The sequence below is a fragment of a genome, unplaced genomic scaffold, assembly GCF_019419815.1.
Source record: "Pyrus x bretschneideri cultivar Hongxiangsu unplaced genomic scaffold, Pyrus_bretschneideri_v1 Contig10, whole genome shotgun sequence".
Lineage (NCBI taxonomy): Eukaryota > Viridiplantae > Streptophyta > Magnoliopsida > Rosales > Rosaceae > Pyrus > Pyrus x bretschneideri.
Genome location: NW_025999391.1, coordinates 2,874,839 through 2,891,522, shown reverse-complemented (window position 1 = coordinate 2,891,522; position 16,684 = coordinate 2,874,839). Strand labels below are relative to the sequence as shown.

The window sequence follows — 16,684 nt, the reverse complement described above, 5'->3', positions numbered from 1 at the left end:
TTAATGCTTGTTATTCTGTTCAACTTTCAACTTCAACTTTGCACCTTCTTGCTAGTTTGGTTTGTCATTTGCTTTGTGTTGTCCACTGAACTACAGATCAACTCTGGGATTGAGTTACAAGCCATGTTGTGTATAATTTCAGTAGTTAGACCTAATTTCTGAGCGGTAACCGGATCGATTTGTAGCTACAAGCTGTCTTAGACAAAAACAACCAAGCATTATCCCTCTAAGTGGAGTCATTGTATGAACCCTAGAACGCACTCAGTTTTGCACCAAATCTTCCGTTAGCTCCAAGTATTCCATATCTTTTCTTAGTCTCTTTCAAAGGCTTCCTAGGTCTTCCTTTACCCTTTTTGCCATGACTCTCTGTCTCATAATCGCATCTTCTAACTGGAGCATATGTAGGTCTTCCTCTACAAGCTGTCTAATACAAGGAAATCTAGTCTGAAAATCAGAAGTTCAGACGTTAGGGCTATTGAATCAAATTGGCAATTGTGTTCCATTCCAATAGCTAAGATTGTTTGGAAGCAATTATTAATTGGTGTTTTTGAGTTAGGTCTTCTTTGGAACTGGAATATGTAGCAAACTGATTAAACCATGAACTCAAACTAATGGATCCAGAATAGGGTATTTAGCCCAAATGTTTTTTTATTTTTTAATTTGTTTTATTCACTTCCCTTATTCTTAAGTTTCCCAATTTTTTACTTCACTTATTACTAAAATTTCCTACTTTTTATTTCCCCCATATACCTGGTAAGTAAACATGTCAAATGAGAGATAATTTGGTTTCCCAATTTTTTACTTCACTTATTACTAAAATTTCCTAATTTTTATTTCCCCCATATACCTGGTAAGTAAACATGTCAAATGAGAGATAATTTGAGTCGGTTCCTAACTATGTTTCTTTTTCAATAACGCAAATGTTGCCACATCATCATGTACTTTCCACAATGAAAATTCCACCTAGATGGACACTAATAAACATATATTTAATTATGAAGTCAAAGTATCAATAACATCAATAATACGGACCACATGTCAGTAATCAATAACATAAAAAATGCCACGCAATTAGGCTGGATGACCCAAGATTCTCTTGCAAAGGTGAATAATAACTATATTTTTAATGACACTCAAATGTATGATTTAATCATACAACTATGTTATAAAATGCGGACTTCAAATTGATAAAAAGGAGACTTCTAAAGATGTATGGAAAATTTGAAAAAAAAACTAAATTTGAATTCTATATAAAATTATAGCCACATTTTTAAGTTTATGATAACTATAACAAAAAATTGAAATGAAAGTACCAATATGACCTTAATGACTAAAAATTTCCTCATTTTGCCAGCTATATGATACATACATGCTCCATGATGTGCATCTGGAAACAAGGTTTGCACAGCTTTACAATGCTTCCATGCCGATTAGATACAAACACCAAGTCTGTTAAATCTCCAATGACACCCTCTCGATTTTGTAATTAACCATGTCCATGAAGCATCATTTTCTAAGTCACCCACGCCAAATACCAAGGGATATATTTAATTTTTTCCATCCTGGTATGCAACGACAAATAAGGTGCCAAAATATTTACCCTTTTAAACGACCCATCAACTGGGGAAGTTTTTAATTATTAAAGGATTATCATAAGCTTAAAAAGATGACTATAATTCTACATGTATTGAACCACACAAATTCGAATTTTTATTAATTTTTTGTTGAAACAAATTCTACTTAGAAACCAGTCAGTATGCTTGTTCCACATTGATTTGTCACAAATCATACAATTGGGCTTAAGTTGTAAAGACCAAACGCTCACATAAACTTTGGGTTTAAAATAGTGACAGGCCCACCACATTTTGGGCCCAATGCACCTCAAAGGACAGAGCCCAATACACAAACAAACAAGTATAAGATTAGAAGCTGCACCGCAGGAACAAAGCATTGAGATAGCAGTTGACAAATTTACCCTTTTAATTATATTTTTCAACGGTTACAATTCAATACTTTCAGCAGCTTTGGCTACAGCTGATGTAAGAATACTGCACATACAAGCAGGAGAACCAACTTGTGGTGCACATACGGCAACCCAAATTTTACAGACAACTTGTGGTGAATACAAGCAGGACAACCAACTGCAGAAAAGGTCGGAACCCGTGGAAAATAAACTAGCAGCAGCAGCAGGCACACTTTTATCCAGCTGCAATTTACTGATTAGCACAATTTGCTCCTTCTTCCTTGGTGTCATTTCAATCCTCCGATCGGTCTTCCTGAGTTGAGGGCACTTTAAACAGCTTCACAGATTTCCCCAGAACATTCAATCGCCCAACGTGCTGCAACTCTTTTGCTGTAGTAATGGGAGATGTAAGGAGGAATGCAAGAGAGAGGTTTTATGCCGCGTCCAGACATTCAGGGCGGTATAATAGGAAAAATAAATAGAAAGCTTCAAAAGTTGATACGTAACCACCATCTCGCTACAACAATTATGGCGACAAAAGGAAGAGGTCATGATTACCAGATATGACATGAAACATTATGCTTTCAAACGAATCATAGAGTTTTTTAATGACAAAGCGGGACGAAGCCAGAAATTTTTCTAGTGGGGCAACCGAAAACAAATTAAGAAAACCTTATTATAGTATGGTTATACGTAATATGATATTAAGGATGGTTTCAAATGATGATGTATCACAATTTCAATGTTACAAAAATTTCAATATAGTAGTGGAGAGTGGCAAAGTGACGAAAAAAATATAAGTACATGATAGGCGGGAAAGGGTTTTTTCGGTTTGAATGACAGAACAAGAGCATTATTGCTCATATAATATTTGATATGAAGTATAAGTAGAATGAATGTATGTTGGATATTAGATACATATTTTCTTCAAAGATAACCCGTGTATATTATATAATTGTAGCCTGCAACTAAACAAACAAAGTACTTGAGTGGGGGCATGTGCCACCACTGAGCCTTCATTGGCTCTGTCCATGACAAAGAGTAATGGATTATTTTTAAAAAAAGATAGATGCCACGTATTTGGACGACTGCACTTACATTGAAGTACCGAAAACACAAATCCACCCAAAAGAGGTCAATAAAAATATCATCTATCAGTTTAGTGGATCTAAAAGTGATAGCAATTCACAGATCACATACATTTGTAACCTAACTCGTTGACAAGAATGAATAAGGCGCAAGCTGCCTTGCAAGGTTTGTCATCACCAACTCACCCGTATCGTGTGGGCGCCACGATGGCCAACTCAATGGATGACTTAATTTTTCTATGCATGAGGATAGGAAAAAAATATCATCTTACTTACAGAACCTGGACAAATATGTATGCCACGCACCATGTGGACATAAACATCTCTACTTATTACTTTAAAAGAAGAAGAAATTTAGAAACTTACTGATTATTATTGTTTAAATTATCTTCATATAAACATTCTCTTTTATCCTATTACACAAACAACAACTATGGCAAAACATGGTAGCTACCAAACATGTGAAAAACTTTGAGAATTTTGAGAAACCAAATAGCAGACACCGAAGGTGTCAATGGTTATAAAAGAAAGTCAACTGACTATTTATTCACAGCGTTGCTAAAAAAGGTAGGACCACGGTAAAGATCATTTCAACCAAAATAACCTGTGAATCTTCACAGATTAAGTAGACAGATATTTTGCAGATTTGGCAAACATTTGCAAGGTAAAAATCTTGAAAGCAGGTCATAGATTTCTTAATCTATATTATAGCTAACTTTCCCAATGTGGAGTTACACAAAGACCATGATAATTAAATTTGTAGTAAGACAATAAAACAAGAATTTCCATGTTAACATCTTTCTAACTACAATAGATATTTAAAAAACATAAAAAGAAGAGAATCATATTACCTTCCTCCAGTGAAAGCTGAATTGATCTCTTTTCCAACTCAACTGCAAGTCTGCTCAGTTCAACCGAGGAGAGCGACCGCAGCACTAACAGATAATCAAAATCCAAAGGGTAAGTCAGTACAGTTACAATTTAAGGAAATCCAAACAAAACATATTAAGGTGGATTTTCTCAATTCAAGTGCGTACTCTGGATATAATCCTCATGTTCTGATTGGTCCAAGTTCCTCAATAGCAACTGCAATTGATGGAATCGCTCTTCCCAGTGCAGATTTTTTAGACCCATAGAACAATGCACTGTAGAAGAAGTATGGGGATGACCATTGGCTCCTGCTGGTGGTAGTCCAGTACCAGACTTACTAGGCGGGACCGGAACTGAAGGTTTTCCAGGCGGAATGGTTGAAGCTGCCACTGGAAAAGGTGCAAAAGCCGGCACACAATAAACTTTTGTTTCCTTTGTTTGGGGTATGGGTTGGGTGCTTGCCTCATGGTGACTAAGTTTCCTTGACATCTGACACTCAGCATTAATGCTTGCATTATCACATGTACTATTTCTGACTGCATCTGCTTCAGATTTTCTACGAACATAGACAAGCTGCGTATTTGCAGGACTGCTACTGGGGGATTGGTGTTGAGGAGGGCTCATTGGCCTCTCAGGTAAAGGTCTCTTGGTACCCGAAACTCTAGGGGCATTACTAGTGGGTCTATCCTTGGGAACATTTTGCAGATCTCTTAACACTGTCTTCTTTACAGGAACTGGCTGTCGTTTATCATGAATAGACGACTCAGATTCTGTAGTTCCCATCCCATATTCACTGACTATAGAATCTATGGTTTGCTGAACCATCTGAAGTAATTGACCTTGTGAGGGAAAAACCAGTAAAAATTAGAAACAAAATGGTAACCCAATGATTTACTAAATCCAACTTATAATGGGAAACTAAAACAGACAAGCTTATTTGCATGAGATCGCCAGAGCATGACAAACGAAGAATGTTCTTGATCAGAAATTCTCACCTACAGACCCTAATGGTGCGCATAAGAGACTAGATCATCCTTGACATAGGTTGCAAAGTGGTACACATAGCTAAAACCGTTGGGAGAGTTCATCTAAACACAATACTACAAAAGTAATATCTTACAAGAGGTAGTTTGACCAAGTGTTCATCCTCTGTAATCATCTACACAAGTAGAAAACTACTATTTCTAAAACAAGAAGGTGCTAATAAGTGCATTATAAATAAAGAAATAAGTGAAATCAGCAAAAACATTAAATGTTGTATGCTCAACATTTTATCTCCCTCATTCCTTCTTGGCGGGAAAAACTCAATTTTGGTATTATAACCTAAAATTGCATTGCAAGTTTATTTTAAACTTACTTAAATAGAAGACCCAAACTCAAGTCTGATAAAAACACCAATTTTGCTTCCATATACCTAGCAATGCATACTTTTTTTTACAGCAAAAGCAACTTAAAGGCTAATGAATGATCAAATAATTTGTTCTATGGATGCCATTTGATTCCTCTATCTAATTCCGGAAACTTTGAGACAATTATCCATCAAAGAAACTACCCTTATCCAAATGGGCAAAAACATTAAATGTTGTATGATCAACATTTTATCTTTCTAGTTCTTTCTTGGCGGGAAAACTCTAAGTTCGGTATTATGACCTAAAATTGCATTGCAAGTTTCATTTGAACTTTAACAACTTACACAGAAGACCCAAACTCAAATCCCATAGAAACACAATTTTTGCCTCCAAATTCCCAACAATGCATACTTTTTTCCACACGAAAAGCAGCTCAAACCCTAACGAATGATCAAATAACTTGATCTATTCGCACATTTCGATACCTCTATCTAATTCCGGAAACTTCAAGACAAACATGCATCAAAGCATTACCCTTACCCAAATCACTGCATTTATGCATGAATTTATCGATTTCGAGACATGGGTTCCACTAAAATCGAAAATTAAGCAACACCCATTTGATCAATTTAACTTAATAATGAAAATCCATACGAAAAAAACCACATGCAATTGAGATTTTATTCATGTTCTATCGCCACAACACCTAACAAGAGAAAAAAGACCAGAACAGCGAATGATTCGAAGAAGAAAAGGAAGATGTTGATCGAGAAAAAGCAATGGAAGGTGAACGGGAAGAGCATTTACCTTAGCTCATTGGAACCGCTTGAAACATATGAAGGAAGAAGGGGTTTCAAAAGCCAGAAGCTTTGGCTCTCGAATAACGCGACGAATTTGTAGTTTGGTCTCCCCGTTATGTTTACTACTTTTAGAAAGTTTGGACTTGGTCCTACAGTCCTTGGATAATTAATTTTCACCCCAGAAGGACTTGATTGTCATTTTGTACAGAAGCCTGTTGGGCCTCTAACTTTTATTTTAGTTGTATATTATTAGACTTAAGTCGTAGCTTAATCGGTTAAAAGCTTTCTTCATGCATCTAAAATCTCAAATTCAATCCCCGCTACTATTAGGTTAACATAGATAAACACCCAAATTACACAATAAAGAGAAATGAAGGATCTCATCGCCATGTTCCCCTACACATGGATACTCATGTAAGGGTACTATTTATAACGGCAGTATACCCGTGTTAAGTAAATTGTTTTCCTAAAGAAGGGCCTTGTATAGTTGCATTGACTGATAATCGATTCAATAAATCAAGGCATTGAAATTTGAAACCATTTATTTAATAAAAATGTGCACGTATACATGAACCAGAAAGCACTTTTGTATACCAAAGCACTTTTGAAGCAAACATGAGTGAGAGTAAGATACGCAGGTAAACAGTTGGGGCTAGGCATAAGCTTAGCCACAAGTTCACAGCTCTATCATCATCGTGTGTGTTGTTGCTTATCCACACCCCCAAAATGTAATCTACAAGTGCCTGTATGTCTTGTGTCTTGAGACGACTTCACTCCAAGTTTTACTACTTTTACACGTCCACAAGAAAAAATCCCAATTGAATAAATATAAAAACATGAAGCCGATTAAAGTTACGCCCCGGGATTCCCTAAAAGTCGCTCCACCGCAGCGTGGACGTTCCCAGAAGTGGCTTGCAATGCCCTGATATTCTCTTGGGTATCGAAGAAACCCATTTCTTGAAGCTGCCTTAGCTGAGTTTCATACAGCTCTTCCGGTGGTACTGCAACCACAAAGACAAATGTTCAGAGACAACATAACAGTTGATTTAATTCGACTTCTTGTGACAAAAAGTTGAGTTCATAAAGGGTAAGATGTATTGAGAATGAATAGGGAGCCCAACCATTAGGGTTTGCAGTGGCCAAGCTGCCGGCTCCAAGACCTCCAAACATGTTCATCAGCATCTCCAACCCAGTATTATTGGGGGCACCTGATTATACATTAGAAATGAACAAAAGTGAACACCCAAAAGGAGAAAATTGCAAGAACCCGTAATTATATTTGAACTTCTTTATTATCAATGTACCTGTAGCACCACCGGTGAGAGTTGGATCCCTGGCAAGAACGCAACAAATGATTAGTAATAAAGTTAACATAAGGACAAGTATTGTTCTGTTTCCTTTTCAGTGGCCAAAACTCCTAGTTGAGATGAGTTGACACACCTCCATGGACATAGAAATAATTTTGGGGTAAATGATGTATATTTATTTAGACACAAGTATATTATGAAATCATTGACACCTTAGAAGGATGCTGTATTTAGACAGAAGTATGAAGTGAAAAACCAATCAGACAACGACAAAATATAACTACAAAATTTGAATGTGGAAGCCAAGCAGGCATGGTAAGGTCTATAGACTCACTGAGTTGGTTGCTGTCGATTGCCTGAAAATAGCGACTGCTGTAACGCGAGCATTTGCTGCGAGATGAAAAGTCAGAGTAAGAAAAAGATTAACATTAAAGATTGGTTGTTCACAAGCCAAACAATTTCTGTGTTCTTAGGGACAGCACGTCTAGATTAACAAAGAAATACAGATCCGTGCAGGAAATGGGGAAAATTAGCAGACTTTTGAAAGGGAAAATACCTGCATTGTTTCAGGGTTTGTTAACTGCCGCAGTAGCTCTGGATTTTGCATCATTTCTCTAAGTTGAGGATTTGAATCAACCATTCCGCGTAGTTGTGGATTCAGAATCTAAAGTTAAACATAACAGAAACATTAAAAAACATCACTTTCTCAAAATGCTAACATCTTGGGTGAGGGAAACTTTGTCAAATGATGGTACCTGATTCATGTACTGGGGATTGGAAAGCATGCTTTGCATCATTTGTGATATCGCTGGATTCTGCAAAAGCTGATTCATTGCATTAGCATCTGGCATGCCACCAAGCATCTGTTCCATTCCGGGGAGACCAAGACCTCCCAGGCCAGCAATACCGGCTGCCCTTCCATCCCCAACAGAATTTGTCCTGGTAGTATTTGGCTGATTTCCTCCTAACAATTCAGATCATGATATATCAATATGGTTTTCATAATATATTCAAAGCACCTATTCTTTTAAAAGATAAAGTCTATAAAATTAAAATAAAAACAAAAACAAGAAAAACTCAAAAATAGAACAGTAAAAGGCCTAAGTTAACCTAATAATCAATTTGAAGGTCAACAGTAACTGAATCCACGTCAAACAAGCAACTGCATTTACTAAAGACTCTTATGCAACGATTTAAATAATATTATGCAGACTCGAACATAAACTTCCAGAAGGGTGCACAAACTGAGAACATCTACATACCCCGCATTAAAAATGAGAGGGCCATATCATGCTAAAATTTCCACAACTACAAATGTAACAAGTGTTGGAATTGACAACTAAGCAGATTGGTGTTAAGATTCAAGACCCAGCAACAAGTTTGTATAACCAAGACTATCTCCAACGGCAAAATCAGTCCTACTTTCAGGATAGAATTTAGTGCCGATAAAAATATTATACTTTCATGTGAAGTCTCTTCCATTTAATACCCATAATTTGTCAAGAATAATAAAATTAAAACACTATCAACAAAACTAATATTTGGAAAATAGAGAACAAAGAGGGAGAAGCTCACCACCAGCAGCACCCCAAGGGTTAGGAAGTGGGTTTGTATTAGGTGCAACAGAACCTGCAGGTGTTTCTGAGCCAGTGGTTGAAGGGTTGTTAGACCCATCCCGGGCCTGTGCCCCACCCTGGTTGCCCAAAAGAGCAGAAAATGGATTTGAACCCAAATCATTTCCAGCATTCCCGGTTGTAGCATTCAAAAATGGCTCCTGAACGTTTTCATACATCCGCCTCAGCATGTTGAATCCCTCAGGGGAAGATTCAATGTTACTCATTGCCCTGTCAGTGTTTCGCATCATCTCACGCATGAGTTCAGGGTTCCTTGCAGCTTCCAATGTCTGTCGGAGAATGCCAGGATCATTAAGTACATGTGCAAGCTCTGGGTTCCGGTCAATGATATCACGCATTTGCGGATTGTTCATAATCAAGCCACGCATCAAATCAGGGTTATTCATCAAACTCTGAATGGCAGGCGTGTTCATTATGTCCCTCATCATGTTCGGGTTCTGAGTCAGTTGCTGCTGCACTTGTTCAAATTCCGGAAGACCAGCTCCAAATAACCCCTGTCCTCCACCACCACCAAGTGGGTTTAAACCCTGCCCAAACAACAAAGATGCCCCAAGATCGGGAGTCTGAAGCCCCTCACGCTCAGTGGAACCAACACCGCGAGTAACACCTGGAGCAGTTGTAGGACTAGCAGAAGTAGCATTAACAGCAGGAGGAGCGGGGGTTGATGCAGGTGCAGCAAAGGCACGGACCATGTGAACAGTATGATCTGCCTGCAGACCTTCAACACAAGAAACCAACCATGGATTAGATTACAGTAAATCACCAAAACAAGACATATGGGAACTTTCACTACCATTGACAGCATCCAAATCCAACAATCTCAACCCGAAACATTCATCGATAAACCACAAAACCCAAATCAATTTTCCGAGACAAATATAACAAAATTATAAGCAAATTTCGACAAATTGACACAAACCCACATCACAATCAAACCCAGATTCGATACAAAATACAAAATAAATATTAAAAAATCGAAACGAGCAGAGAATGAAATCGAGCGTACCATAACTAGTGAGGGTCTGGTCGTCCTTCAAAATACGACCTTTGTAAATCAACCTCTGCTGATCAGCTGGAATATCGCAGTTCTGAGCCAAAACTTCCTTGAATGCCCCAACAGTCGAGTCCAGGCTCGCCCTCACCAAAAACTTGGAACCATTCGAGCATCGAATGTTAATCTGCTCTCCTCCTTCTCCTCCTTGGCCACTGACTTTAGGCTCGCTGGAATCGCCCTCCCCACCCATAATTGTCTCCCACCCAATCGATCGATCGCAAGGACGAATGAATCGAAAACCCTAACCCTAGAAATTACGAAATTGAAATCGATGCCTCCGAAGTGAAAGGTAACAGCCCAGAAAAATTGTGCTACTAATTAAATGTATACGTTATATATATGGGTATATGGAAATAAAAATTTTGGGGGAATAAACAATTAAAATTGTAATGAAAACGAAGGAAATTGAAGAGGATTTGGAATCGAACAGGCAAAAGGAGTGTACAGGTGGGTTTGTGTGCCCAAGGGGAAACCTATTTGTAAGAGAACAATTAAAGGAAGGTGAGAGTCTCTACATTTAGGTTCGCATATTCTTGTCGAATTGGAGTTTATGACTTGTTTAAGTGGTCAACTTCACTTTTGCTCATCACCGAGCGTGAAACTATTCAATAATATTGAAAAAAAAAAAGGTTTCAAATTCGAGATGTATGGGCAAAAATTTAATATCGTATTTATTAAAATATTGGTTCACATGTAGCTCATCACCTCATTAGTTACAATAGCGGCTAGACTCATCTCGTTGTTTTATTTCTCCAACTAAATAATAATCCCACTCACCATATAAAATGAAAAATTTGAAATGCTATTTCCTCACCCTTTATTATTCCAAAAAAAAAAAATTGTAATGATATTTGCTCAACAACAAAGTCTCATTCGACGATGATCTACTAGAAAATGAATGACCTTCCAAATGCTCTGTTGTGTGATTATGCAATCTAATAATATTACCATCAGTATCCAATCAACATCAATTGCTAGCTTCTTACTCTTTAATTGGAAAGGGCATCCACAATTTTTCATTCTAGAATTTCCTCTGCCCTCATCCTTTATGTATCTTTTGTGAATTTGGCTCACATATTGTCCATTCATTTCACAACTTAATGCAAGTTTAGAGCTCCTGTTACATTTTCGCATCCAACCTATTATTATTTTTTAAGGTCTTTATCAGTTATTTTACAAATGGACAAACTTATAATAAAAATTTCATTAAAAAAATGGATAGAGAAATAAAATATTGGCTGGAAATAACAACACTATTTTTGTAACATCCCACATCGCCCATGGGAGTGATCCTTATATGTTTATTCCCATGTCTATCTAGCACGAGGCATTTTGGGAGCTCACTGCTTCGGGTTCCGTAGGAACTCCGAAGTTAAGCGAGAAGGGGGCTAGAGCAATCCCATGATGGGTGACCTACTATGAAGTTGCTCGTGAGTTCCCAAAAAACAAAACCGTGAGAGAATGGTAAGCCCAAAGCGGACAATATCGTGCTACGGTGGTGGAGCGGGCCTGGGAAGTGATCCGCCCTAGGCCGAAATGTGATAATTGGTATGATAGCCTAACCCTGGCCGTGGTGTGTCGACGAGAACATCAAGCCCCTAAGAGGGGTGGATTGTAACATCCCACATCGCCTAGAGGAGTGATCCTTATATGTATATTCTCATCCCTACCTAGCGCGAGGCCTTTTGGGAGCTCACTGGCTTCAGGTTCCATGGGAACTCCGAAGTTAAGTGAGTAGCGCACGAGAGCAATTCCATGATGGGTGACCCACTGGAAAGTTGCTAGTGAGTTCCCAAAAACAAAACCGTAAGGGAATGGTAAGCCCAAAGCGGACAATATCGTACTACGGTGGTGGAGCGGGCCCAGGAAATGATCCGTTCAGGGCTGGGATGTGACAATTTTTATTTATGACATAATAAATTAATTTTAATTCTCTTTATAAGTCATGTTATATAACATGGACCTACACAATTCTCTTGCATTTAAAATTGGAGAGGAAAAGTTTTTTTTTTTTTTTTTTTTTTGAAATACCATTTTGGTCCTGTATTTTGCTCGGATTTTTATTTGGTATCCCTTTTTTTAGTTTGAGGAGTTTATCATTGTGTTTTATGTCGTTAATTTTTCTCTTTAATCTTTTTTTTGCTTAATTTGACGTTAATTAACTCTAATATATGATATGAGCTCTTATGGTGCCATGTATGTATGAATAGCTACTTTAGTAATACGTATAAATTTCATGGATTAATATTCTTAATCATTGTAATTATATTGTAAACGAAAGGAGACTGAGGTATTGAACATTTTCAATACATAATCCATTTTGTGCCCTTTTTAAAAAATAATATTTGTTACAACAAACTCTTTATTGTGGATGTGAGAACGCTATATATTAGCTTTGCAAAGGACAATTGCATTTTTTATGGAGCATTGTAAGATGAGTAGTTGTTAATTAAGGGAAGAGGATACTCTCCAGATTTACTTTGTGGGGATCCAAGGGATCTCTACATCCTAACCATTCATTATACATCGTGTGGCCAGTTTTTGTCAGATATTATTTGTGTTTAATTTTAAATAAAAAAAAAGTCAAATGATTTATAATCGCACGATACACGATGAATGATTAAGATGTGGAGATCCTAGGATTCCCCCAAAGTGAAACCAAATGGTATCCAATTCCGTCATTAAGCTCCTTGGTTGCGTGTAATTATGTTATAATAATCTTAGGGGACCTTTTTTCTTTTTCTTTTTTTGGCCCTTCAAGCTTTTTATCAAACTAAACTAATCTTCACCAAAAAAAAATACTAAACTAATAAAATTAATAAGCAAACAAAAAATTACATAAAAAAAATATTAAATTGTTGTATGTCTATTTGACTGAATTGTATTTAGGACTAGTGAGGTAGAGAAGACGGCGGCAAGAAAGAGAAGAGAGAGATTTAATTGTGAGGTGTGTGTTATATCATTTCATTGTGCCTTTATTTATAGTAGTAGGGAAGGTAAATTCCTTACCTCTATAGGATTACAACTCTAATAGGATAATATCTAGTCTAAGAGATATGGTGGAATCTCATAAGTATATCTTAGATATGTTAGGATTTATACAATCACATTCCTAATCTAATAGGTGTTGGAAGTATGCCCACAAAGCCACTCATTTGATGTAATAGCTTTTTGGAATACTTATTGTGTTAAACTTTTATATGTTTAATAGAAGGGCAAAGCTTATTGTTAATCACTATTTATAGTATCTTGTGTTTAAGCAATAAGGGAATCCAAGGAATGTATTTGATCTAAGAGACAAGTGATTTAAGTTAGTTAAATTAACGAGACCTTTCTCTTATGTTCATTCCTAAAACGTTCTTAGCCATAGGATTGCCAATTGGGCATTGACAATCCGCTAAGGTTAGTATGTGTTATGTCGACTCAAGCGTGAGTATGAACTAGTCTCAAGTCATTTGGTGTTGGACACTAAGGCAAACACATAGGTGCTCGAAAGAGTAATCGAGTACACTGAACAACGATCAAACAAGAGTTCGAACATACATGTCATGTGAGAACTCAATAGTTGCAATATGCAAAGTAGTCCTTTGACCTGAGGCATCATTGATGTCTAATGGTTAGGTCATTGATCTTTGATTATGTCAACGGCATTCCATTGGAGTGTCCACGGCATTGTTGGGGTCAAGCTATCTAGTCATGTAGGCATATGAATGTACAACAAGGGATCTCTAACCTTCCATGATGGAAGGAGAATACTCTAAGATATGATTCGAGAGTCTTTGGCCAAAGCATATGAATATGACTAAGGAAGATGTTCCAAATCTTATTCAATTGAATCATATAGAGAAGTATCACATTGGATAGTAGACATGAAACAAACTATCACTTAAACAATGTGATTAAGAGTATTGTATTAGAGAAGGACCGTATTGCATTGTAGTTGTAACTGGATAGGTTCTCCAACCACTTCTACTTAGCTTGGGTAACCATGACATGCTGCTAGGCGTCACCCATGGTTTGTGGAAGCCCTAAAGATTAGCAAACACTAATTTAAGGGAGAATTGAAATGTGGTTTCAATTCACAATCGATCGTTAAGAGTAACATCGCCCACTACCTCGCTAATTGGAACCTAATGGATCGTACACCGAGTAAAGATATAAGTGAAGAAATTATATGAAATGGATAAGCAATTAAATGGTTTAATTGAAGAATGGTCAAGATTAATTAAATAGTTAATTAATTATACGAAAGGTTCGTATTGGGCGTTTAAGTTAGTTTTGGGCTTCGGGGCACAAAAACGTTTTGGTCCACAAGGCCCATTATGTTTAAGTTGTATGACAACTAAAACAAAATGGGCAATTAAGCCCAAATACATTATATGGCCGGCCATAACCTTCAAGGGTAGTGAACTTGGCTTAATTGCAAGTTTGCCACTCCATTGTGAGGTGGTATAAATACATCTTTATAGTCATTTCACCCTAAGGGTTTTTCTAATTGAATTTGGGTGAAACCTATTCTCTCATTACCTTAGGTGAGGAACATCTAGCAATCTTTCTTACCTAAGTCATCCATTTCATCTTCACACAACATCTTTGGTGTGGAGACTTAGAGACACCAAACTTTTGGTGTTTTGGAGAACAAATCCTCAAATCCTCAAAGAAGAAAAGGAGCACTAAAAGGGAGGAAATCACAAGGAAGATTCAAGGAGCAAGGAGGTGACTTGAAGGCCCTCCACTTGGGTGAATCCCTTGTGCAATCAAGGATGAGCTTCAAGGGTAAAGAATCTCTAAATTCTTATTCTCTTTAATTTTGTTAAAGAGTCTTATGGTTCACCATATACTAGGCTTTGAAAGTCATGGGTTTTATGAATTGTTTTTGAATGCATGCCTACTTTAAAGAGTTATTAGTTTGCATATGTATTCAAATGTTCTTACATGTTCTTAGCTAGGACAAAATTTTTCCTTCAAGTGGTATCAGAGCCTAGGCCTAGTTTATGGTGGATCCTTTTGGGTTTTGTGATTTTTCATATTTTGTGATTTAAGTGTTGTAAATGTTACAAGCTTTGTTCTTGCTTTGAATATAAATTTTACTTGAAAATTTAGCATCTCAAATGTTGTAGATGTATTTCATTAAAGCATGAATAATGGAACTAAAAGTTGGTGCCAAGTGTTTTGGGATTTTCGGCCAAATCCAAAGGGTGATTTTTTGGGTTCATGTTAGGCTTGTTAAAATGGTTTTAAAGTGCTTTTTGGAACCCCTAAGTACCCTAGGATAATAACCCTCTTTTGAGTTGTGAAAATTTGAGTTTTGATGAAAGAAAACATCCATGGAGCTATTATGAGTTTTCATGTATGTTCTTCATATTTCTTGAAGTTCTTATCAAGAACAAAAAGTTTTGAAGTTTTGATTCAAAAGTTTTATGTTTTACATAAAGTTTTGAATATTAGTTGATGGGTGATGATTATGTCAAAGATATATTTTTGAATATTAGTTAATGGATGATGTTTGTTGGTAAGAAATGATTAAATGGTTTTAATTATATCAAAGGTATATTTTCTTTTCAAACCATCCCCACCATTTTTAATCTCACCCACCAAAATCCACTTACAAAATTTTATTGTATCAAAAACTCAATATTTCAATCAATGGCCGGCCACTCCTCTAGTGGGGTGCTTTTGTGCAATTAAATAAAGTTTTGATACTTTTGTGTATTTGTATTTTGGCCCAAAAGTTTGTGTTTTTGCAAAATGGCCCAAATAGAATGAGAACAAAAATTGTTTTGTCTCTTTAATGAGAATTGGATTTTCATTATATTTAGTTCCATTTAAATCAATTCTATGGATCCAAAAACCAATTGTTTAAAGTTGCTTTCTTAGTTAATTTAGTTAATTGAGAAAAGGGTGATTATGAACCAAAGGCCTCGATAATTGAGCTATGTGATTGGCCGATTTACATTATGAATGCTTGGGTTTTAAGTAATGTAGATATGAATGTAATTTGATTAGTTCAAGTTGTTGTAAAGGGCATAAGCCCATTATTTGTGTTGTAAAAGGGCATAAGCCCTTCTTATTATTTCATGTATTCCTCTTTGTTTATATGTATGCAAATTGGAATAGTTGGGTCCAACGCCCAATAGGAAATAACGGTTTAATTGGATTAAACGCGTAACTAAAATCAACAACTATCTACCTTAAACCCAAGGTCCAACACAAGGCTCGTGTTGGATCAAATCAAATGGTTCATAATCATCCTAAAACCTAATATGACTATATAGTCCATATGAGGATGCAATGCGTTCGTTAGTAGTTCCATATAGTCTCGCTTGTTTCAACGAAACAGTGGGAGTATTATATGCTACTAAATCATATTAACTTGGACCAATAGTTATGATAGGGCCATGTTCTTTTAATATGATTAAAATGTTTTGATGTAGCCCAAAACTACTCCCTCAAACGAATATTAAGTTGATAAACGAGAGATGTTTTGAACATTTCTTCGTAGGCCTTCCACCGTGGTGGGCTCCAATCGTTTGTGACTCATGCACCGACTTCACCCTATAATGGGGAGGTACAAAGTATGGGCTTACATTCAAGAGGAGTCCATAAACATATGATGAGG

General features: G+C 36.7%; 2 protein-coding genes across 2 annotated transcripts; both read right to left on the bottom strand.

The window, feature by feature from the left end:
• Positions 1 to 1,962: 1,962 nt before the first annotated feature.
• Positions 1,963 to 6,208, bottom strand: LOC103962427. The gene is made up of 4 exons (XM_009375124.3): positions 6,078 to 6,208; positions 4,089 to 4,760; positions 3,903 to 3,986; positions 1,963 to 2,353 (listed from the first exon to the last, which is right to left on the bottom strand). Exons 2-4 carry the CDS (start codon positions 4,744 to 4,746, stop codon positions 2,256 to 2,258), a joined length of 840 nt encoding a protein of 279 aa, XP_009373399.2. The 5' UTR covers positions 4,747 to 4,760; positions 6,078 to 6,208; the 3' UTR covers positions 1,963 to 2,255.
• Positions 6,209 to 6,594: 386 nt separating this feature from the next.
• LOC103962424 (ubiquitin domain-containing protein DSK2a) lies at positions 6,595 to 10,589 on the bottom strand. Its single transcript, XM_009375123.3, has 8 exons — positions 10,018 to 10,589; positions 8,953 to 9,729; positions 8,133 to 8,341; positions 7,934 to 8,041; positions 7,712 to 7,767; positions 7,375 to 7,403; positions 7,192 to 7,278; positions 6,595 to 7,071 (listed from the first exon to the last, which is right to left on the bottom strand). Exons 1-8 carry the CDS (start codon positions 10,253 to 10,255, stop codon positions 6,923 to 6,925), a joined length of 1,653 nt encoding a protein of 550 aa, XP_009373398.2. The 5' UTR covers positions 10,256 to 10,589; the 3' UTR covers positions 6,595 to 6,922.
• Positions 10,590 to 16,684: the final 6,095 nt, after the last annotated feature.

What these genes read in the sequence shown, in the direction of transcription:
- LOC103962424 (XM_009375123.3), bottom strand. Translation starts at nt 10,255, where the DNA reads ATGGGTGGGGAGGGCGATTCCAGCGAGCCTAAAGTCAGTGGCCAAGGA. An exon ending in AATCGACAGCAACCAACTCA is followed by an intron (nt 7,404 to 7,711) that starts GTGAGTCTATAG and finishes CGTTCTTGCCAG; the next exon opens with GGATCCAACTCTCACCGGTG. An exon ending in TCTCACCGGTGGTGCTACAG is followed by an intron (nt 7,279 to 7,374) that starts GTACATTGATAA and finishes ATGTATAATCAG; the next exon opens with GTGCCCCCAATAATACTGGG.
- LOC103962427 (XM_009375124.3), bottom strand. Translation starts at nt 4,746, where the DNA reads ATGGTTCAGCAAACCATAGATTCTATAGTCAGTGAATATGGGATGGGA. An exon ending in ACATGAGGATTATATCCAGA is followed by an intron (nt 3,987 to 4,088) that starts GTACGCACTTGA and finishes ATTATCTGTTAG; the next exon opens with TGCTGCGGTCGCTCTCCTCG. An exon ending in TCAGCTTTCACTGGAGGAAG is followed by an intron (nt 2,354 to 3,902) that starts GTAATATGATTC and finishes CCATTACTACAG; the next exon opens with CAAAAGAGTTGCAGCACGTT.